This window comes from Lynx canadensis, chromosome D2 (assembly GCF_007474595.2).
Source record: "Lynx canadensis isolate LIC74 chromosome D2, mLynCan4.pri.v2, whole genome shotgun sequence".
In the NCBI taxonomy this organism is placed as follows: domain Eukaryota; kingdom Metazoa; phylum Chordata; class Mammalia; order Carnivora; family Felidae; genus Lynx; species Lynx canadensis.
Genome location: NC_044313.2, coordinates 18095074 through 18117953, shown reverse-complemented (window position 1 = coordinate 18117953; position 22880 = coordinate 18095074). Strand labels below are relative to the sequence as shown.

Sequence of the window (22880 nt, the reverse complement as noted above, 5' to 3'; positions counted from 1 at the left end):
GCTCCTCAGGCCAATAAGCTCAGAGAAATGAAGCTGCACATGACCTCTGGTGGCTGGTCAGAGAGCCTTCGCCAGCCCTGCTTCAGTCTCACGAAGCACAATAATTCACTTGATTAGCACCATGAAGCTATCTTAGCCTGCTCCAGGATCTAACAGGAGGGATACATGGAAGGGAGTCAAGGAGGGGGAGATCTAACTAATTCAAAAGTCTTAAGAAAGATAACTCCTTCCCACAGGGTGCCTGGGTGGCTCAGTTGGTTAAGCATCCAACTTTGGCTCAGGTCACGATCTCCCAGTTTGTGGATTCAAGCCCTGAGTTGGGCTCTGTACTGACAGCTCAGAGCCTGGAGCCTGCTTCAAATTCTGTATCTCCCTCTCTCTGCCCCTTCCCTGCTCATGCTCTGTCTCTCTCACGAAAATGAATAAACATTAAAAAAAATTTCGTTTTAAAAAGATAAGTCCTTCCCTATTCCTGAGAGTTCTGGAAATGGAATAATTGGAAATTACGTTATTTGGAAACTCACAGCTGCAAAGCTTCTTCATTAGATGAGGCAACCATTTACACAACTTCAGCAGGTCCTGGGGATGTTTTCCGAGGTTGCACGTGGACCCTCCACAAGGACATAACACTATAGGTTATTGCTGGAAGCTGCTCCCCTCCCCTTTCCCCAAAGCCAAAAAAGAGAAATGAAAGCTTGCTCAAAAGTCTGTAGCGAAGTCAAGATGTAGAAGGAAAATACCTGTGACTTCTTCCCCCTCTACACTGACATCGTTTCTAGGGCTCAAAAACACTGATGCTGTTTTCTGTTTCGTATAGAATGGAACTCTGAAGATCATTGACCGTAAAAAGAACATTTTCAAGCTGGCCCAAGGAGAATACATTGCTCCAGAGAAGATAGAAAATATCTACATCAGGAGTAATCCGGTGTCGCAAGTTTTTGTGCACGGGGATAGCTTACGGGTAATATACTGTTTTAACATTAGCCATTTTCAGGCACAGGCCATGCCGGTTCTTGTAGCTACAGGAAATCTGTATAAATGGGTTTAGGATGAAAAGATTTGAGTTTATAAAACCGAAGAAATGAAGCCACAGTTCAACCCTCAAATAAGGCAATACAATGTAAAAAACAAAAATGGTTTAACTATGATGGCATCTGTTGTCATGGTTACACCAATGGGTAGTCATTTGATAAGAAACAGCCCCATGTCACACTTAGTTCCCACTACAGTGGGAGTTCCTCTGGAGCTACAAACTATATATACTGTGTGTAAACTTAGCTTCTGGGGAGTGGGCAAGGGTTGGCAAAGAAGCCAGAGATGCTTTAGGCTTCAGGCTCAACACTGTTTCTTTTTGAGTAATCGGTATCGAATAGAACATTTTTGTAAAAAGATATTGAGTAGGAAAATGGGATCAGAGTTCCATGAAGGTTTTAAATGTATGGTGAGAAAAGAGTTGGACACTATATTGAGCTGAGGTCTTGGGAAGTATCTATTACAAAGATATAATCCTGCTGTTGTCTATCCACTGTGGGACCACCGCTATCCTAGCTCTCATGTGTTCTTGTGCCTGGTTGCCTTCACAGTCCTCCTTAGTGGGAGTGGTGGTTCCTGACCCAGAAGTGCTGCCCTCCTTTGTAGCCAAACTTGGGTTAAAGGCTCCCTTGAAGAACTGTGCAAAAACCAAGTAAGTCTTGCTTAAGAAAGTTCTATGCATACCCACAGGGCCCACCGTGGAGAGTAAAGGCCCCACCAACTAGGCACCAATGATGCCATCCTCTCTGGAAGGACTGGCTGTTCTTGAACTTAGGATAGGTGGCTGTAGCTGAAATTGACTGTTTTATTAGATAGGAGGATAGGATGGGATGGGGGAATTAAAAACAAACGACAGCAAAACCCTCTATTCTTTTTAAAGTATGAATGTGGAGAATAGAGAATCAAAAAATACCATCCAGAGAAAATTTGCTAACATTTAGATTGCCTTTCCTTCTCATTAGTCTTTTGAGCATTATTAAGCATAAAATGTGCTTGTACATACATACACCTATATCCTGCTTTACCCTGATGACCTTTTGTAGGCATTTTGAGTGGTTCACGCTTAGCTTTTCTTGTGGTCCTCTTTTTCAAATAGCCATGCTTTAAGCTTGTTTTCTCTTCTTAGGTTATAAATAAAGCCATTTAGAAGACTTGCAGAAAATTGGGTGAGAGGAAAGTGGTCTAAAATCCTTTGAACAGGTATGTACTACTGAGGTTGTCTAGTTATCTCAAGTCATACTAGAAAGTTCTAAAGTTTGCATTTATAACGGGTTTTAATGTAGTTCCCAAGGAATTAATTTGAGATTTTGTACCATTAATGCATTAATACAAATGGCAGTGACTTTTTATAGTTGCTTGTAGAGTCCTTTTGCTGTCAATTATCCGTTCTCCCCTCTCGTTTCCCAAATTATCAGTTTGGGAATGGGCATTGCGTTACTGTTGTCTTTATCCTTACTTCATCAACCCCACTTTTATAAAGTTCTTCACATAGCACGCAGAAGTCTCTGCAGAAAAGTCTGAATTACTAATAAACGTGTGTGTGTGTATCCTCTCTTCCAGGTCAAAAGCATCTTTCTTCATCCAGAACCATTTTCCATTGAAAATGGGCTCTTGACCCCAACATTGAAAGCAAAGCGCGGAGATCTTGCCAAGTACTTTCAAACCCAAATCAATAGCCTGTATGAAAATATCCAGGAGTAGGGTAAGGTACTTGGCAGCTGGACGGGGCTCAGTGGTAGCCTGCCTTGTAGGAGTATGGACTATGGATAAATACTAATCTTATGTTCATTTTTGTCTTTCCTCCCTATTATTTTACCTACTAAATTAATAAAACACCATAGTTTTGGGCTTTTAAAAAATACTGAGAGACTTATCATGTAAAGCTCAGCCCTGAACTAAACAAATTTGTCCTTTCCATCTTAAATATTGCTGACATTTAGTTTTGGGTCTACTTTTATCAGCATACCTTATTCAAGGCCCATTTGTCATTCTTTGTCCCTCCCCCACGATCTCTAGCCTAAGTGACCACTAGTTCAAGAGCCAAAATGACTTCTTCCTTATAGTTTTACAGTAAGCCTAACTGTTGACAGTCCCAACACTTAGGCCTTCCGATGGTTCAAATGAAGAGACCTGTAAGCTCCTCAAAAGTGGTTTGTAATTCATGTTTTCTAACGATTCCACAAAACCACTGAAATTTTTAATCAACCTTTTCTTATAACTAATATTAAGAGACAAACTTCTATGTACTTCTGTGTACACGAACATCTGTCAACAGAAGGGAAGTGTGATCATACTGAACATTTCGTAAACTTACCGGTTTCTCTGACTGGGGAGAATTAAAAAAAAGTGGGCCTGTAACCTGTCCAAAAAGAATGTTCATGAAGTGTTCTCTCCAGTAGTATCTGGTGACTAAATCTGTCTTTACAGTTTGCTGCTGAGCCGGAAGCTACAGGGGAAGGAGTTTAAACTTATGCCAAGTGCACTTTTCCAGTAAATGAAGCTAGCACTGAGGAAAAGCCTCCTGAACTGGGAACAAAGGCCTATGGACAAGCATGAGGCCTTCACAACAGGCTTATCTTCTGGGAAGGAACTGACTGATCTTTACTGGACTCCAGTTCCTGCTGTACCTCACCCTCAGACAACACATGTTGCTTCCACTTGTAAAGTCTTTAAAATAAACCACTGCAAACACTTACATTGTGGGGTGTGCTTCCTCACGGACCGTGATGAGAATCAGAATCAGCCTTAGACAAGGACCGCTTAACAGTCAAGTAAGCTAGTGGCTCCCAAACTGGGCTGCACACTAGAATTCCCTGAGGGGTTTAAAGAGATACTAACAATGGCTGGGTGCCTCCCTAAGGATTCTGACTGAAATGGTCTGGGGTACAGCCTGGGCAGTGGGATTTTCAAAAGGTCCCTAGGTGATTCTTGTATGCAACCAGGATTGGTGGCTACTGAAGGCAATGTCTAGAGAACCAGGCCTTCTCATCCCACAGCTATGAATGATAAAATAAATACCAGCCGAGTCCCAACTCCAACCAAGCACATAATTCATCATTTCATCTTTTACCATCTTTGGTGTGTTCTAAGTAGACTTGAACAGTGTTCCTTTCTGTCCTCTAACTGGAGGTAAGAAGAATGTTCCTGGATGGTCTTTCTAGACCCTGAGCCCAGAAAAGCTGAATGTCTGTTCTTGAGTATCTGAAACAAAGGAAGGCAAGAATTAACTCACAGGTCCCTCCATGGCCTGGCTCCTATTACCTCCTTGACCTCTTCTCCTCCCAACTCACTGATTCCAACTAAACCACACTGGCTGCCTTCCCATTCTCAAACATGCCAGGCACATCCCCGCCTGTTGTTCTGGCTATTCCCTCTGCTTGAAATGCAAGCTGCTCCCAGAGGCACATGATGTCCCCTCAACTGCTTCAGGTCCCTTCCATCAGACCGTCTACCCGCTTTCTTCATAATCAATGGCTCCATGTGATGCACGTTTTGCTTCTCTGTCCACCCTCCCCACCTATCACTAGAATGGGACAGAGTCATGTTTTATTCACTGCCAAGGCCCCAAGTGCCCTTTCCCAAGTGCTGTTACATGCCTGATCCCCACCCCAGAGCTCAAATTCCCTGCCTTAGAAATAATTAGTATCAGAGTAGGTGACTTCTATAATTCTACTTGTGTTAGACAAGCCCAACTTTAAGCATCCAAATCCACCAGCTTAGGTCCTACCAGTCACATAAGCTTCAGGCTTCGATAGATTCAAGCACACATGAGCAGCTGGAGCTCACTAGGTTGCAAGTTTCCTAGAATGCTGTGATCTCAATATGCCATTAATAGGGTTCACTAATGAACGAACAGCTCAAAGATGCAAATTTTTCACACGGTTGTAAAGAAGTTTTTCCATAAAGAGCTAAGACAAACCTTTTTAGTCAGCCAAAAGAAACTAGTAAAACTAGATTTATACAGAACATCCATTGATCTTTATTTGATTTGACCAAAATCTGCATTATTAAAAGACAGGTAATAAAATTTAAGCTTATATTGAATCTTACATATTATGTTCTATAGTATCTAGAAATATCACTAAGAAATGTCAACTGAGGGGGGAAACAGGATAAAAGCATCACATGCAGATGCTCCTGGCAAAGGGGGAACTGTATCTGCAGGTGAGGTCCGTAGTGTGCAGCGCATAAAAAAAGTCCTAGAGAAAATGCAACTGACTTACTTGGGTGAAGTGTTTTTCCTTTTGGGGAGAGGAAGAGGTGGCAAAAGGGGTAAGAATTCAAAGGCATATGCAGAATGGCTTCTCCATTTCAAATGTAATAAAAATATTTAGATTATGGCACTAGGGCACCTTTGAGGAAAAGAACACCTTAACCAGAGTAGGCTCATTGCATAATTCTTTAGTAATCTGTACAGTTTTCAAGTAATGGAGAGGACTTAAAGAATAATTTTAGTGTAACCGTAGCTATCTATTTTTCTTCTCTCCCTCTGGGGCTTGATCTGTTTCAGCATCACAGGGACACTTCTCCACACAGTTTCTAGGGAACCAGCCTCGTATCCTTGAAACACCTGAGGAAGAAAATAAAATTGAGGTGAAATAGATCTACGGCAATGATATTGCTGAGCCCCATAAGTCCTATTACTCCAAATCAATAAGCTTTAGTTATGCGTTACTTTTTCGCCCTTTACCATCTTTATAAGCATAATTGGAGGGAAAAAATGGTTTTTAAATGCTTCTAACAAGCTAGAAAATCACTATTTCTCAAATTCTGTTACCTGGGAGAGGTGCTAATGTGGTTTAGGACAACCCCTACGGGGAGTCAGGGCGGAATGTCCCAGTTTGGGCATTCATTTACACATGTGTGATTGTGGGGTTTTTGGCACACTGTCATACTTTATCTGTTTCAGGGAACTATCTCCCCATAGCTTCTGTGAATTCCTTTCTAGGTTTTTTCCTAACACGTAAATTTTTATATCAAGGCTGCCCAAGCAGTCATATGGGGTTAATTAACAACCCAGTGTTTTTAAGAAAGCATCCAGGATTAATCTTTACTTAAAAAGAAAATTCTAGGGGCACCTGGGTGGCTCAGTCGGTTGAGTGTCTGACTTTGGCTCAGGTCACGCGTGATCTTATGGTTCGTGAGCTCGAGCCCCGCATCAGGCTTGCTGCTGTCAGCACAGAGCTTGCTTCAGATCCTCTGTCCCCCTCACGCTGCCCCTCCCCTGCTTACGCTGTCTCAAAAATAAATAAAAAACATTAAAAAAAATAAAAAGGAACAATTCTAAAACTTAATAAAATCAGAGACACGGAAAATTTCAATCCATCAGTTTTCCATTAATACTTAATAGGAATATTCATTCACGGTGGGGAGCGTGTGGCACAGGCATCTGGGACACAGGCCACTTGGCTTGGAGCCCTGGCTCTAATCTGTTTTTAGGGCGGCCTTGGGCAACGTGTTCAGTCTCACTGCATTTTGGCTCCCTCGCCAATGACAGGTAAATGCTAGTACCTCCCTCAGAGGGCTGCTGGGGACTTGGATACCACACAGGAAGCGAGTGGCACTTCCACAAGTACCAGTCACACAGGTGACAATGAGCTCCAATATTGGCAACCATTAAAAAGCCGAAAATAGAAGTGCTGTACGAAATAACATAAGAAGCCTCTTTCTGTTGCTTGAGGATGTGTCTGTTATGTGCCCTGATGCATGTGACAAGTGACCTATTAGGGGTTATTCTTGTTAAATATGGAATTATTACTAGCAGTCCTTTCTATTAACCCCTTCCATTTCCATACCTTCTACAAAGGAATCATCGAGAATTTTATCTCCATACAACCAGTATCTGAAATATTTAAGAGATCAAAATTAATTTTTTTAGGCGAGATGCTAACTTTGTCATTAAAGAAGAAATTCACTACTTTTATCACTTACCGTAACCCTCTTGTGGCCAAAATGAATTCCCCTCTCTGTAGCCTTATTCGAGGCTCTTCAGTGCAGGGACTTGTGAAGAAGGTTTGATTCCTTATTCAAAGGACAGCAGGCACCACTGTAATCTTCTATTACTCTATACCGAACCTGGCGTCAGTAATCAGAAGAACAATCTAACATTTACCCCTGAATTTCTGTAAGTTTGAATTTAAATTGTTAAAGGTGGACCCAAAGTATCAGGTGACAAGTCTTTCCCTCCCAGTTCCTTTATAGGAGGCAACTGATGTTTCTAGTTCTCCAGGCTTTTCTTACCCTTCATTTCAAGCACTTAGCTAAGAATTAAATTCTAGAACAGTGCTGTCCAATAGAACTTTCTGCAGTGATGGAAATGTTCTATATTTGTGGTATCCAATGTGCTAGCCCCTAGACACGTGTAGCTACTGAGCACTCTAATGTGGCTATTTCAACCAAGGAACTGAATATTTTTTGATTTTATTTAATTTAAATAGCCACATGTGGCTAGTGGCCGTGATATTATACAGCAGAAGTGTAAGGATGGGTTTCACACTAACGAGCTAGACTGAGGATAATTATTTTTCTGTTGGCAATGTAAATTGACTGCATTCCCTCCAAATGGCCAGTCTAAACTATGTAAGTGAAAGCAAAAGTGAACTGTATCAAATTTCAACAATTATGTTAGGAAATATTATTTAATAAAAGCCAACAGTTGCCTTCTACTCAAAGGCAATTTAAAAAACTATACAGAAGTGTAGAGCGTGACAAAAAGGAGAAAGAAACTAGTATCATTGCAAAAAATTACTTACACTTCTGACTCTCTTATCTGCTTTTTGTTTCAACTGTTCAATCTGGAGATACAAAAAGAAAAAACACGATCTCAGTGTTGAAAAACAGCCTTTTGCCATCTACTGCATCAGAGGGACATGACAAACTCCTAATTTTCGAGCATTTCACAGTGCTGACAATTCAAAGGGCACGTGTTTCTCACAGCGAGGAAAGAGGACCCTATGACTGCGAACAGGAGCTGATGGGCTTTTTTCTCAGTATCCTCTACCGTCCATCTGTGTCTACTCACTGAGTATTCCTTACAGCCCAGGGATCAGGGAGATGCACTGTCTGTCCTCCTGGGGCTTCTAGGCTAGTCCGGGAGGTGAGGATGACACACAGACTCACAGATTCTTTAGAGACAAGGCAGACAGACTGCAAGATTCATCCACGAGTCTCGACTAAAAGTCATCATGACGACTCACTTTTCTTGACTTATTTAGCAACAATTTAATAAATGGTACTATATGAGACATAGTAGGGGAAATTGAGGTAGCTCATGGCCTCTGTGCCAGAATCTTGTCAAATTACAGGTCTAAGATCTAAGAAATAAATAAAAATGTTAGACTTCACAAGCACCATACAACAAACAGTACATGGTTAAGTGTCGAATTCCGATGAGGTGGGGCTGAAACTCGCCTTAATATTATTTCTGATAGGGAAGTCATGTTAGAGAGAAAAAATTCTGTATGGACAGAATTAGGTGGCAGGAACGCACAAGGAGTTCACTGAGGAAGCCGGGCTGACTGGACACGGTGATTCCCATTAGGAAGTAGTTGGGAGGGCAGTTGTAGGCCAGATTTTATAGGACTGAGTGAACGGATCAGGACTTTATCTCACGCATATGGAGAATTAAAGAGAGATTTAAATTAACAGAAAGACATGATACAAGGAGTGATTTAGGACTGTTACCTTAGTGCCTTACTGAAAAAAAAAATCATTATTTTACTACAAAACGTCATCCGAGTTAAGAGGAACTAGAGGAAGAAAATGAGACAGAAAGGAAAGATTGAACAGAAATACTCACTGTTAAGTCGTACTGGTGACAGCCTTCTCTTATCGGCCATGCGAGCCCATCTCCTTCAGGGACCCCTGACCACGTAAATACCTGTTTAAAGTTCTTCCATCTACTTCCCATATCGTAGGGAAAAACAAAGACTTCATCTAGTTGGTAATACTGAATTCGATCTTTAGCCTGTGGGGAACAGAGATGTTAAAGTGGCAAACGCCTCTGCCTTCACTGGCTTTAAGGAACATACTGTTGGCAGTATTGACAGTAATATACGTTTCTTCTCACATCTGTATCACTCCTAGAAAAGCTTCCTCCTTGTTGTAATGTTAGGGTACACAGAAGACATAGACAAATTTATCTGAAGAGGACCTGGCTACCCAGCACCAACCTCGTAGATCATTCAGGAAATGTCTTACGGGGCTTATTTCAGAACAAGTATTCAAAAATGCTTATTAAAAGAGTTAACGGCTTTACTCCACATATAAAAAATCCTCATTGCTCCTGGTTGTTTAGCAAAGCAAAAGGATCCAGGTGTAAAGAAGGGCTGTTGATAAAAAGATTTAAGAAACAGCAGGAGTTTATGTAGGATAGAAGAACTCTTCCGTGGGGTGCTCTACAATGTAATGGTGCATCCTGGGTGGCAGCAACACCTGTGGGAATGGCCAGGGCAGGTGCACCAGGGGAGTCACCATTCTCTGATTTTTTTTTTTAATTAGCAGATACGTGCAGATCTTCTTTCATTTTTTATACCACCACACATGTATATACATTCACTTATATATGCATTTATACATACATTTTACGCATATACCTAAATATTCAGGTTGCATAAATTGTTTAAATTTAATTGTTAGCTTTAACAGAAGGACATAAACTGGCTTAGAATTTCTTAAGTTCCACTGACACCTAGTGGTATAAAGATACATTATTTATTCCTATAATAAGCGTACAAACCCAGTTGAAATTTGTATAAATTCTAGTTGTGGTGATTTTGATAAATTTTCTATGAACTTAATATAATCATTTATTTGTATTTTTTACTTGGCAACAGAGTGCAGTTTTAAAATACGTTCTAGGGGCACCTGGGTGGCTCAGTCGGTTGAGTGTCTGACTTTGGCTCAGGTCATGATCTCACGGTTCCTGAGTTCCAGCCCCACAACGGGCTTGCTCGCTGCTGTCAGCACAGAGCCCACTTTGGATCCCACCCCCTCTCTCTGCCCCTCCCATGCTAACGCTCTCTCAAAAATAAACATTTAAAGAAATATTACAAATACAATAACCTCTAAATTTAGCATGGTATTCTATAAAGAGCCTTGGCCATTCAAAAAAAATTATTAATATAATCAGGATATATTATGCTAACTAGAAATGGTACCTTGAAATATTTTATTATCACGGGACAGTATTTTAGGGAAAACTTCTCGCAATTACTTATAAAGTAATATTGATGTTAATTCAATTAAAAGAATTGTCAAGCTATATGTATGTATGAATCTACTGAACTATATAAATCCCCACCCAAAAAGTAAAGGATAATTTATTTTCTCTTTTTATAAAGCTTCAGAGTCTTCACAACGGATAAGAGTCTCAAAGAACAGATTTCGGCTCTTAACAAACAAAGCATGGTTAAGGATGAGCGTAGTTAGTTAGTTAGTTAGTTAGTTTATTTATTTATTTATTTATTTATTTATTTTCCAGAATTGAAAACATTTTACTTACTTTCTACAAAGCATCTCATGAAAAGCCACTATACACATCTATGATCACACAGTTTAATTTTATGAAGTTCAGATGTAGGGCTTTGTAAGTTCAGAGTAAAAGCTTTAAATGCAAACAGCTGTAGATAATTCTCAACTTCTTAGTTCTGTGATAAATCCATTCACTGGGATTCATGCCTTTATATAAAATGTCCATAAGTGGATTTTTCAGAAGTATACAAATCGCTTTATATAGGAAATCCTAAGTACAGATCAACTATTTGACTAGACTTTGTATATAGACTATATTTCACATCTATTCCTTTTTCTATTCTCAGGATGAGTGCAGTTTAAACATGACTGAGGCATGGTCTCTGCCTAAGAGAAGCACTCGGTGAAGTTGGGGGGATTCTAGCAATACTGTGTTAAAAGGTAACAGAGGTATGTGATAGATGCTATGGGAAAGGCAAACAAGGTACTTAAACTAGTGTAGGGAGAGTCAAGGAAGGTTCTTAGGAAGAAATGGCACCTAAGCTAAATCTTGAGGGACAAGAAATCAGGCAAAAAAGAGGGAGCAAGAGTGTCCTAGGCAGAGGGAATGACATGTGGAAAGATACAGAAGCACAGGATGTACAAAATATAAGTTGTGGTTTCTGGTATTAGTTGGTATCGAGAGTGCAATGGGGTGGGGAGGGGTGGGAACTGCGGTAGAAGAAACAGGTAAGGGGAAGACATGAACGGTTTGATTATGTATAAGCTAAGGAGCTTGGACTTAAACCTGTCTATCCGCGGTTCTCAAAGTACGCTTTGCGTACCTCTTCGAGTCCCCAAGAGCTTTTCTTGGGGTCCAACAAAGTCAAACAACTTTCATCATAATACTAAGATGTCATTTGCTTTTTTCATTGTGTTGACATTTGCAATAGTGGGTAAAATTGCCAGTACCTTGAGCAGGAATCAAGACAGTGGCCCCCTCTGTATTAGTGATTATCATATTCTTCACTGGTACATACTCATAGTTAAAAAAAAAAAAAAACCCAAACAAAAGTTTTACATAAGAATGCCCCTGATGAAGCAATAAAAATTATTTTTTTTATTAAATCTCAACCTCAAGTAGATGTCCTATGAATATTCTGTGCGACAAGATGGAAAGTGCACATAAAGCATTCCAATGTGTTTGTCTCAAGGAAAACATCTGTTTGAGTTGGGACTAACAAAAGCTGTGGAGCCAGCTTCTTTCACACAACGCTATTTTTACTTGACAGAATGAATAATGAAACAAAGTAAGGTTACTGAGATGTCAGTACCTGGCAGAAATTTTCTCAAAAATGAACAAACTCAAGCTGTTACTTCAATGTAAACAACTGAAAAAATGAAGGCTTTCAAGTGAAAATTAGAATTTTGGAAAATCTGTATCCACCACTATGAGCTTGAAAGCTTTCCAGAATTTAAAGATTTTCCCCCAAAAACTTGGTAGTGATGTGAATGAATGTGTCACCATTTGGAAAATCTTCCTGACTCTGTGAAATTGTATTTTCCAAATGGCCAAAACCTGGTGCTATAAAATCTTGTATGGGTAAAAGGCCCATTCACAGAGCAAGATGTACTGATGCATTTAAATGTAAAAAAATACAAAGTTTACTGATGTATCTTCACATCTCCCAGGCAACTAACCTTTCAGGAACTATCACCTGTCAAGTTTCAATGTAGTATCCAAGAATATCCACAATTATCCAAAAAGCCTATTAAAATACTCTATCCTCTTCTATCTACTTATCTGTGTCAGGCTGGAATTTCTTCATTTACTTCAATCAAAGCAACATATCTCAACAGACTGAATGCAGGAGATGTGAGAATCAAACTGTCTTCTGTGAAGTCAGATATTAAAGAGATTTATAAAAATATAAAACAATGCCACTCTTCTCCCTAGTTTTCACTTTGGAAAATATACTAAGTTTTAAAAATATGCGATTTTTATTAACATATAATAGCTTTATTATTGTTGTTTTTAAATGAAATAATAAATCTTCACAATTTTTCTCACAAAATATGGCAATCATCGATATTACACAGACTAACCAAAGTTCTTTAGGGCCCTTAACAATTTTCAGGATGTAAAAGGGTCCTGAGACCGAAACATCTGAGGGCTGCTGCTATAAATTCAAGTCCACAAACTGGCTGCCAGGGGCTAAATGTGTCCCATTGGTGTGTTTTATTTGGCCCACAAAGTGTGTTTGTTTTTAATGAGAATTTCTTGCTAATATTTAAAAATAGAAAAGAGATGTCACAGAAATCCAGATCTCTTGCTTTTCTTGAAAAACAACGAGATGATCTCAGGATACTGGCTGAGTATCCCCTAAGGCAACATTCAGCTTCATCTGTTAGGCAGCTCTGTACACAGGCCAGTTCCTGCCATCTGGGTTATCTACCGGCTGGCCCTGTAGGCATTTGGGTTTGTAACCCCTGCTCCAGTGATGGTGAGGCTCTGAGCAGCTTTAAGCAGGGAGCAGAGTAGTCAGACTGACTTTTTACAACAGAATCACAATGGAAACGTTGTGAGGTCTGTGGCAAGCTATGCTATAATCCAGGTTTATAAGGTTTTTTTAGTCTTAAAACACTAAAAAAAACACCTTAATGGCACCTCGGTAGGACAGAAGTTCCTTTCCAAATGGTCTGCCTTCTCCCCTAACCTGAGAAAGAATGGCCAAATGGTTTAATGTGTGGTTTAGACTTCTTCACCAACTCCAGGGTGAACGAGAAGCAGATTTCTGTGGGAGTTATGTCAAATAAAGAATAAATCAAAATGTTTCCTATATTTACCTTTTATGTGGCATGCAAATGACTTAAGGAAGCCATCTGGTAGTCAAGTTTTTACTTCCGGGCATTTATTAGTTAATCTGGCCTATGAACTAATCTTTATTGATGTTGAGGAAACAATTATTAAAATTTACCTTTTCTTCAATCCATGATTCAATAGAAGTTTTGTTTCTGAGAATTATTTTCATCTGAAAATTAAATAATGAACAGTAAAATTTTATGATGAAACTTTGCTCCATTTAAGATTATCATCTTCATAGTAATCCTAGGAGATAGTTTTTGTTGCTCCGTTCCATTGATGAAGACACCAGGATAACAGAGGTTAAGCAAGACACTCTGTGGTCCATCTGACTCTAAAGTTCTTGTTCTTAAGCACTGCACCACAACGCCTCTCCATAAAATGATTACAGCAATCCATAATCAAATCTGAATCTAGTATTTTGATAAAAATTTGTGTTTTAAGTACTATCTTCTGATCAAGGTTTCCAAAATATTAATAAAATATGGATATAATCACTTAATCAGTACTTGTGTATTTTGTTACTAAAATCTATCACTATTTTTAATTAACCTTAAATTTATGATTATTTATTACATGAAAGTGACTCATATCATCTCAACATGACCAGATATTCTGCTTACCTTAAAAACCCAATATATTCAGTCTTGATTCTATTAATTGACCCTCCTAGCTAGGACTAATTCCACTGATGTGGGTTTTTACACCACAGGGTTTTAGTGTATTTTTAATATGATTCTTAATGAGAGGCACCGGGGAAATTTTTTCAAAGAATTTGATCCCAGGCTAATAGAATATATGAAGTACAACCAAAATCGGCGTATTTTAAAACTATGCGTGTAAACGGGTTGGGCGATGCATCAGAGCCCTCAGGTCCAGCATTTCGGCCTTTCCTCAAAGTCTGGCTGGGTCCATACAGACACACCCGTGGGCAAGGAGTCCCCTTCGTGTTCCTAGGCTAGGGCCTAGCCCAACACCTGGCCTACAGCAGACCTTCGATTAATGAATAAACTAACTCAGTGAAAGGAATGAATCATAACTACTTTGTGATCTCTTCAGGGCCACATCCTCCTCCTCTGTGTTCTCACAGCACTTTGTACATAAATCTATGACACTCACACCACCCAGTATTAGTTGCATGTTTACTACTAATTGTGAACTTCCCTAGGGGCAGGACGCTTTTCATTTTCATTACTGTACTCTCAGAAATTAGCAGAGTAATTCATCAGAGTAGGCATTAAATAGCATCCAAATCAGAGGGTTGTTACTGAGATTAAATGAGTTACTATATGTGATGTCCTTAAGACAGTGTCTTGCACATAATAAGTGTGCAATAAACGCTGGCTATATTATGATGATGATTAAATATATGCTGTTATAAAATAATATTACCAATTATGTTTACTGAATACATGCGTGAGTGATCTTGGGTTAAGTCACTTTCTGTGATTTGATTACTCTTCTGTACGGAAGGGAAAATACTCCTCTTCAACTCTTTCTGGGGGGGTTGATGTGAAGATCAAGAGAGACCATAAATGGGAGAAGACCTTTCTCAATTATAAAGCGATACAGGACTCCAAGTTAACATTCTAAAAATTAAGTAAGTTACCTAGAAATACTGGCAAAGTTACTTCAAAATTATCTGACTAGTCCAGAGGTTAAATTAGTTACCTAGATGGAATACATTACAATAATGTCCACTTCACACTGCATTCTTAAATGCAGCCTTTATCTCTTTCTCATTATAGGCAGCCCCGATAAGTTGACAACTTTTAGCTAGAGGTAACCAAGGAACTTACCTGGATAAAAAACAACATCCCAACAGCTATGGTTGTTCCTAAAGCTAATCCCAATGCAAACAGGGTGGCCGCGAATGCTGCTAATCCAAAGGGAATAAGTGGAAGAGGATCTCTGCGGGCCGCACTCATATCAATCTTTACCGTGTTCCACCCAAAGGAGAGCTACAAAGAAAAACACACACTTGAAATATTCAGTTGTCATAAAGGGTCAGACGCTACTGGAACATTTAAAGCCACTTGATCAAAAAAGATCAACAAATGATAACCTAAAGCGGTGGCTAAAAGCAAACGAATTTCCAATTTGTTTCTAATTACTACTGTGGCCTCAACTCATACTGATATGCGCAATATCGTTCTTAGTTATTTTCAAATGTCACTTTTTTTGTTTTTAATTATTTCCTCGAAAGCGCAGGGCACAGCCCACTAACATTACTATGTATGAACAGCACTAGTCATCAGTCTAAATTGTGACTGTGGCGTCCATCTTCTCCTGGCTTTTCAATATTTACAGGAACCTTCCACAGCAAAAAGATAGCCGAGGATTCAGTTGTTTCTTCCCTCATGTTCCACAACCAGAGGTTAAAAACAGGCAAAATGCAGGCCAAATATGGCCTGCAGATGCCTATTGCCCAGCCTGCAAGATGTTTTAAAATATTCAGCCAGGTGCCAACATTTAAAAATCAGGAGACACTAAACAAAAAAATGCAGATTTTCTAATTTTTCCTGAGAGACTGGAAGATCTAGTATTATTGGACTAGATTTCCAACATTAAAAAGAGACTGAAGTTGAATATGGGTTGTCCCATCTGTGAAGGGCAAGTGTTCTCAGTGCCACAGTCCCATTAGACCTATGAATCTCATTTACTTTCAGGCTTCTTTAGGGACTTAAATTTGTGACCCTTGAACTTTATCTCATGACTACCTGCCCATAAATCAACCAAAGCTTTTACATATTTTAGGACATGTGCCTGCTTCATGAGACACCTTCCAAGGCACTGGAACAAAAGAACTACACCTTGCCACACGAATCAAATGGAAACAAAATATTAGTGCTGTCTTTTTCTTCCTGTTCCTTTTCTTCTAATTATTCTTACCACAGCTACAAAGTGTGAGATCAAATAAATTATATATACACGGTAATAAAATATTATCAACTTCGACTACAGTAAGTTTCCAAAACAAAATAATTTTTCCTCATTTTAGAAATTAAATTTTAGTACTTTTTTTAATATGAAATTTATTGTCAAATTGGTTTCCATACAACACCCAGTGCTCATCCCAAAAGGTGCCCTCCTCAATACCCATCACCCACCCTCTCCTCCCTCCCACCCCCCATCAAACTCTCAGTTTTTTCTCAGTTTTTAAGAGTCTCTTATGCTTTGGCTCTCTCCCTCTCTAACCTCTTTTTTTTTTTTTTCTTTTCCCTTCCCCTCCCCCATGGACTTCTGTTAATTTTAAAAATTAAATTTTAGTACTTTTTTTTTTTTTAAAAGAAATTCATACACAGGTAAAGCAAAATTGTTTCCCGACCTAAATCATAGAAATCTTATTTCCCAATGGGACTCCTGAAATAATAACTGCCATTTAATCTGGCATAAGTGATTTTATAACAAACGTTGTCACTTACCCGATTATAAAGCTGGGTATACATAGTCATAACAAAAATGAAGGCAGCATGAATACAACCCAGCGGTGCTAAAAGGAGAAACAGTGTGAACGAAGCATGATTTTGGAAACCACAACAGTTGTTGATCCAAGGACAGTGATGGTCCATCTTCAGCACACATCTAACAAGAAAAATTTACATAACACATGAGGCAAAAAATCCAATCTACTTTAAATCACTTTGGTCTTCAGAAGATCAAGCAAACAGGAATCCAGCATGTCTATGAGTCACAGAGGAATTATACTCTATGGAACAGAAAGTAAAGTCTTTATGAGTTTTTAAACAACTTTGACGAGTGACTTTTTTCAATTTCTAAACAGCACAAGAAAAGGCAGGCTTTGTAACAGCTTCTGAGGAAAAGACGTCTGCTACAAGGGAGTTTGCTTAAAGAATTCAGGAGTCCTGCTAAGAGGTTCATCATAGAGAAATAAGCATGGGTTCCAGATTTACCTCTAGCTCTGAAATGCAGTGACTGAAGCGGAGTACAACAGAGACCACAAAATCTCCACTGGGGTGGATGGGACCCAGCAGACCTAGAACGAACTAACTAACTTCCTTCCTTCCTTCCTTCCTTCCTTCCTTCCTTCCTTCCTTCCTTCCTCCCTCCCTCCCTCCCTCCCTCCCTCCCTTCCTTCCTCATCCTTTGGATGTGGAATCTCTGAGCTAAGCATACTAACTATGGAATATAAGGTGTGGTATTAACAAGCAAAGTCTTACTGAGCTTCCTTCCCTTGTTGCTAGAAGAAAATTTCCTGGCCTCATACCAAACGTTTATTTGCTACAAACGTTCTCCTAAACCTCAACACTCTTACCACAAATTTCTAATTAGTGGAATAGCTGTTTATTTAAAAAGGTTCCAGGGGCACCTGGGTGGCACAGTCGGTTGAGTGTCTGACTCCTGATTTCAGCTCAGCTTATGGTCCCAGGGTCTTGGGATTGAGCCTTGTATCAGGCTCCGCACTGAGCATTAAGCCGCTTAAGGTTTTCTCACCCTCCCTCTGCCCCTTTCCCCCACTTGCTCTCTCTTTAAAATAAAAATTAAGAAATTAAAAAAATAAAAAGGTCCCAGTTTATTTCATATTTTTATAGTGATTCAGTTTTCTTTCCATTGCTTTTTTTTTATATTAAACACTTGTGATAATACGCACCTGAATTCATTTATTAGATATGGATAAAGTGTAAATGTTAGTCAACCAAAATAATGGAAAAAGCAGGTCTCCTTTATAGTTTAGACTCAGAAAATTCTAAAGCTAGTTAAGATGACAGAAGACAAGCATGATTAATCCTGACCTATAGAAACAACTTGGAGGCATAACTTTTCACTCCTGGCAGGGTAAGAAGCAAAGTAAATGCGTATTTTTCCAAATAAGTAAGTAAGTAAGTTAAGTAAATAAATAAATAAATAAAAGCTTTTCACTTATAACAAAAAAGAGTGAGGATTATTTACTTATTATCAGAATTGATAACTTAAGACTACAATGGAGATATGGACAGAAGTATTTTGACAGTGTTTTTTTTATAAAGAAGCCACCTTGCAGAGAATAAGACTAGGACTGATGTGACAGAAAGAACAACAACAGGAGACCAGTCACCACGTTGATCAGTCCCCAGAGTAGCAAAGACATACAGTACCTGTTACACTTTCTGCAGTGATGTGACCGTGGAGCCTTGTATGCTTGGCAGACTTTACAATACTGGAGGTACATGCTATCCTGAGAATTTTCCTTGATAGCAAAATACAAACAAAAATCCATCAGATATCTGATCCTAAGTAATAGGTTAAGCCTTATGAAAATGCTTTCATAAGGTCTGATTTTATGGGGGATGGGGATAAGGATGGAATCTGAACTTGCTTATTTCCTGCCCTTTTATCTGAGCAGAAATACTTTTAAATAATGAATTTCTGGTAACAGCAGCATCACTATTCCAATTACCCAGAAGTCACTTTTCATTTCTCTTCCCTGTGCTCCACCCAAACCCATCGTCACTGACTGTAGCTGGTTTTACTTTTCCAAAATCTTTGTAGAATCTTTGTAGGAGTTCAGAAAAAAGGTAGCTGTCAACTTGGCAGGTATCTTGAAGTGGATATTCAAACATCAGAGTTGATACTCTTTAGGAAATCTGGTTCCCCACCCCTCCTTGCACTATTTCAATCATTTCAAACTACTGTCCTGTAGTATAGTTTCTCTCCAATCCAAACTATTGTCAGAATAATATTCCTACAACATGACTCTGACTATGTCAGAGCTTCACTTGAAAACCTCTAATACCTTCCTATAGTCTAAGAATTCCTCATGTGTTTAAGGCCCTCCAGAATCTGCCTTTGTTTCAGCCTTATTTGCAGTACATAACCTGTCTGTCATTTCAGACTATATGCCTGAAATGCCTTCTTTCCCATTTATGGAAATTTACACTCCTCCTTCAGGTCCACAGCTAAAAAGGCTCACTTCCTTCTAGCTTCAACAGCACTCATCACATTCTTCTCCATAGTGTAATTACTTACACAAGTTACCTTGGTTTCTCTCCTCAATTATAAGATTTTTCAGAACATGAATTCGTCTTACTCATCTTTGTACTCACTTTAAACAGAACACTAGTGTTTCTCCAACACAATGTACCTAAGAATTATCTGGGGATTTTGTTAAATGCTGATTCTGATTCGTAGGTCTGGAGTGGAGCCCAAGATTTTTCATTTCTAATAAGCTACCAGGTGGTGCCCATCAGCAAGGAATATGGAAATTCATGAGTATAAACTTGCTACAATTTTTAAAAAGCCATAAATTGATTCATACTGTTACTTCCTAATGTTATGATTTTAACATTGATTTGAAAACTACGATTTAAGTCACCAATTTCTAAAGACTTGTTCTCAGTTCTGAGGGCTGTTAATGTATTACATAAAAAAAGATCCTAGGGACGCCTGCGTGGCGTCCGACTTCGGCTCAGGACGTGATCTCGCAGTTTGTGAGTTCAAGTCCCACATCAGGCTCTGTGCTAATGGCTCAGAGCCTGGCGCCTGCTTCGGATTCTGTATCTCCCTCTCTCTCTGCCCCTCCCCCACCCACGCTCTCTTTCTTTCTCAAAAGCAAATGAACATTTATTTTTTTTTTTTTAATTTTTAAAAAAAAATTTTTTTTTTCAATGTTTATTTATTTTTGGGACAGAGAGAGACAGAGCATGAACGGGGGAGGGGCAGAGAGAGAGGGAGACACAGAATCGGAAACAGGCTCCAGGCTCTGAGCCATCAGCTCAGAGCCCGACGCGGGGCTCGAACTCACAGACCGCGAGATCGTGACCTGGCTGAAGTCGGACGCTTAACCGACTGCGCCACCCAGGCGCCCCGCAAATGAACATTTAAAAAAATTAAGAAAAAAAAAGATCCTAGCCAAATTGCATTGTGAAATTATATGCAGTGGTTCTTAAATTTAGGACTATGGACTCACCAGCCCCTCCATTTTTCTTTTTCTTTCCTTTTAATGAAGTACAAGTATTCAACAAAATCTCTCTGGGAAGTACTGATTTAGATGAATATTTTCAAGTAGATACAAAATAAATTCTTTGACTTTAAATGATCAGTAATTAGAATATGCTTAGTCTCTACCAACGCAAAAAGTATGTTGTGTTTGATATTATTGGTTAGCAGATAAATCATAAACTAAATATATGATTATCATTAGAGTTCCTTATCTTAAGGGATCTTTTTCTTACCGGTTTCCACCCCAAAGGGACAAAGCCAGGACCAATAAACATGGCATTGAAGTAATTATAAAGAATCATGACAGTCCAATTTATCAACATGATGAAATTCACGCTTCCTCCAGTTGTATGTAAAGGCCAATACCACAACACAGAGTCAATCATGGCCATCGTAGAACATATTGCTATAACACCAAGGGCTATGATGGGACCCCAGTGACACAGTCTCTTTAATTCTTGGAGATTTTCAAACTTGATAACTGAGCAGAGTGCACCCATTTTGGTGAGGAAGAATGCCTTCCTACTTTTAGAAAATCACAGATTTCCTTTTTCTGTGCACACATTTCCATGTGCCACAAGTCCATGAGTGTTCCTTAATTGTCATGACTTCAAGTTGTGGGATGTTAATGCAGATTATGACATTTCCACTGTTACACACTCAGAGCTCTTTATCTTAACTAGAAGAATCCAGTATCTTGGCTTGAAACCCCATCTAAAGAAAACAAAATGAGAAAGTTCAGTGAAAAAATTTTATTATATACCATATTTAACTCCAATAACCACTTAAACAAAAGCATCTCACATGTGCTATGGAATGAGTACCTTATCAAATGGCAAAAGGAACTGCCAGTAAAACCTTGGTTTGCGAGCATAATTCCTTCCGGAAACATGCTTGTAATCCAAAGCACTGGTACATCAAAATGAATTTCAAGAACCATTGACTCAGTTGTGACCATGTGACATTCCACATCACCTACTACTCCTATTGCAAGACATTGCTCATTTACCGAGTTAAAATGTATTGGAAATGTTTGCCGCTCTTGCGGAACATTTGCAGAACAAGTTACTCCCAATCCAAGGTTTTACTGTATTTTTATCTGATCCAAAATAGGGCTCAAGTCTGAACTGCGAGTAAACTGGATACGTGATTCTAAAATAGTTGTTTTTGGGCGCCTGGGTGGCGCAGTCGGTTAAGCGTCCGACTTCAGCCAGGTCACGATCTCGCGGTCCGTGAGTTCGAGCCCCGCGTCAGGCTCTGGGCTGATGGCTCGGAGCCTGGAGCCTGTTTCCAATTCTGTGTCTCCCTCTCTCTCTGCCCCTCCCCCGTTCATGCTCTGTCTCTCTCTGTCCCAAAAATAAATAAACATTGAAAAAAAAAATTAAAATGAAATTAAAAAAAAAATAAAAAATAAAATAAAATAAAATAGTTGTTTTTATTTCTTTGTTTCCAACCTGACAGGTAACTGTGATTGTCTTTAGTGGGAGGTTGGAGGAGACCGAGAATTTTAGAGCTGGAGCAGGGCTTTAAAGGTTGACTGAATCCGGAAATTGGGTTGGAAAGGCTAAGTGATTGCACAAAGTTCACAAGTAACAGCTGAACCTAGACTAGAAACCAAACCATCAAATTCCTTTCACAGAGCTCTAAACTGCCTCTTGCCGAGTCTCGAAGTGTCAAGTATGAGCCCGGCAGGGTCTACACATTTGCCTGCGGTTGCCCCCAAACCCCAACATAAGGATCTATTCGGGCCAAAGGTAAAGAGGCGAGCGAGTGAAAGCAAAGCCAGAGTGAAAGGAGGGGAGGGGCGGACCGGGGAGACAGAGGTGTGTGCGAAGTCGTGACTGGAGGCACACAAGAGAGGAACATGGATTAAAGTATTTGAGAAAAAAGATGAGGAAGTGCCTCTGGAGCGAGGGGCAAGGGAAGGCGGGCCGGCGAGGGCCGGAAGATCGGTGGAAGGGTATTTCCGACCAGACTGCAGTGAGTCAAGGGAAGAGCTGAGTTACAGGGTAATAACGACTTTCACGCAACAGATGCCATCGCCTTGTGCCTCAGTTTCCCGCCCGTGTCTGGAGCAGAGCGCTTAGAAATCCTCACTCGGGAGAGGACCGTACTGGCAAGCGTGGCTGGTTTCAACCTTCTGGAGATTCTGGGCTCACTCGGATGGGGTGAAGACGGCCAGAATCATAGTTACATCCCTCGCCTTGACTCCCACCTCAGTTTGGTCCTTCGTGCCCGCTCCTCGGCCATCGCATTTCCGGGGCGGCCTGGGCTCACCCGGAACAGGTTTTCTCCTCCTCGGATAACTCCATCATGGGTACCTCAGTCCAGCGCAAGCAGAAAGCAAATCCCGGTTGCAAGAAGCTGGAGTGCGGGACCTGCCCCCACCAGTCTGCCTCTCCGCCAGCGCTCTCGCCGCTGCTCTGCTGCTCCCGCCCGGTGCGCGGTCTCCGTAACAGCCACTTCCGGCAGGTTCGCCGCATCAGACTTCCCTCGGGAAGCAGGTTCCTGGGACTTAGAGCTTGGGGAGCCAGAGCCGCTTTCCAGAAAGTGGAGGGGCCAAAAATGCTTCCAGTGATCCATGAGAACGCGCAGA

At 40.0% G+C, this 22880-nt stretch overlaps 2 protein-coding genes across 2 annotated transcripts in view; one reads left to right on the top strand and one right to left on the bottom strand.

Moving 5' to 3' along the window:
- Positions 1-3727, top strand: part of ACSL5 (acyl-CoA synthetase long chain family member 5) — a 40770-nt gene extending 37043 nt beyond the window's left edge. The window contains 6 exon segments of the mRNA XM_030334892.1: positions 818-961; positions 1584-1647; positions 1650-1688; positions 2159-2232; positions 2593-2734; positions 3460-3727. Coding sequence (XP_030190752.1) covers positions 818-961; positions 1584-1647; positions 1650-1688; positions 2159-2232; positions 2593-2733 — 462 coding nt within the window. The 3' untranslated portion in view covers position 2734; positions 3460-3727.
- Positions 3728-4987: 1260 nt separating this feature from the next.
- Positions 4988-22755, bottom strand: ZDHHC6 (zinc finger DHHC-type palmitoyltransferase 6). The gene is given in 12 exon segments (XM_030334880.1): positions 4988-5602; positions 6828-6874; positions 6964-7050; positions 7052-7107; positions 7785-7826; positions 8831-8998; positions 13461-13514; positions 15145-15306; positions 16771-16930; positions 18442-18533; positions 20518-20998; positions 22500-22755. Coding segments are annotated over 11 exon segments (1239 nt in total). The 5' UTR covers positions 20785-20998; positions 22500-22755; the 3' UTR covers positions 4988-5498.
- Between the last annotated feature and the right edge of the window lie 125 nt (positions 22756-22880).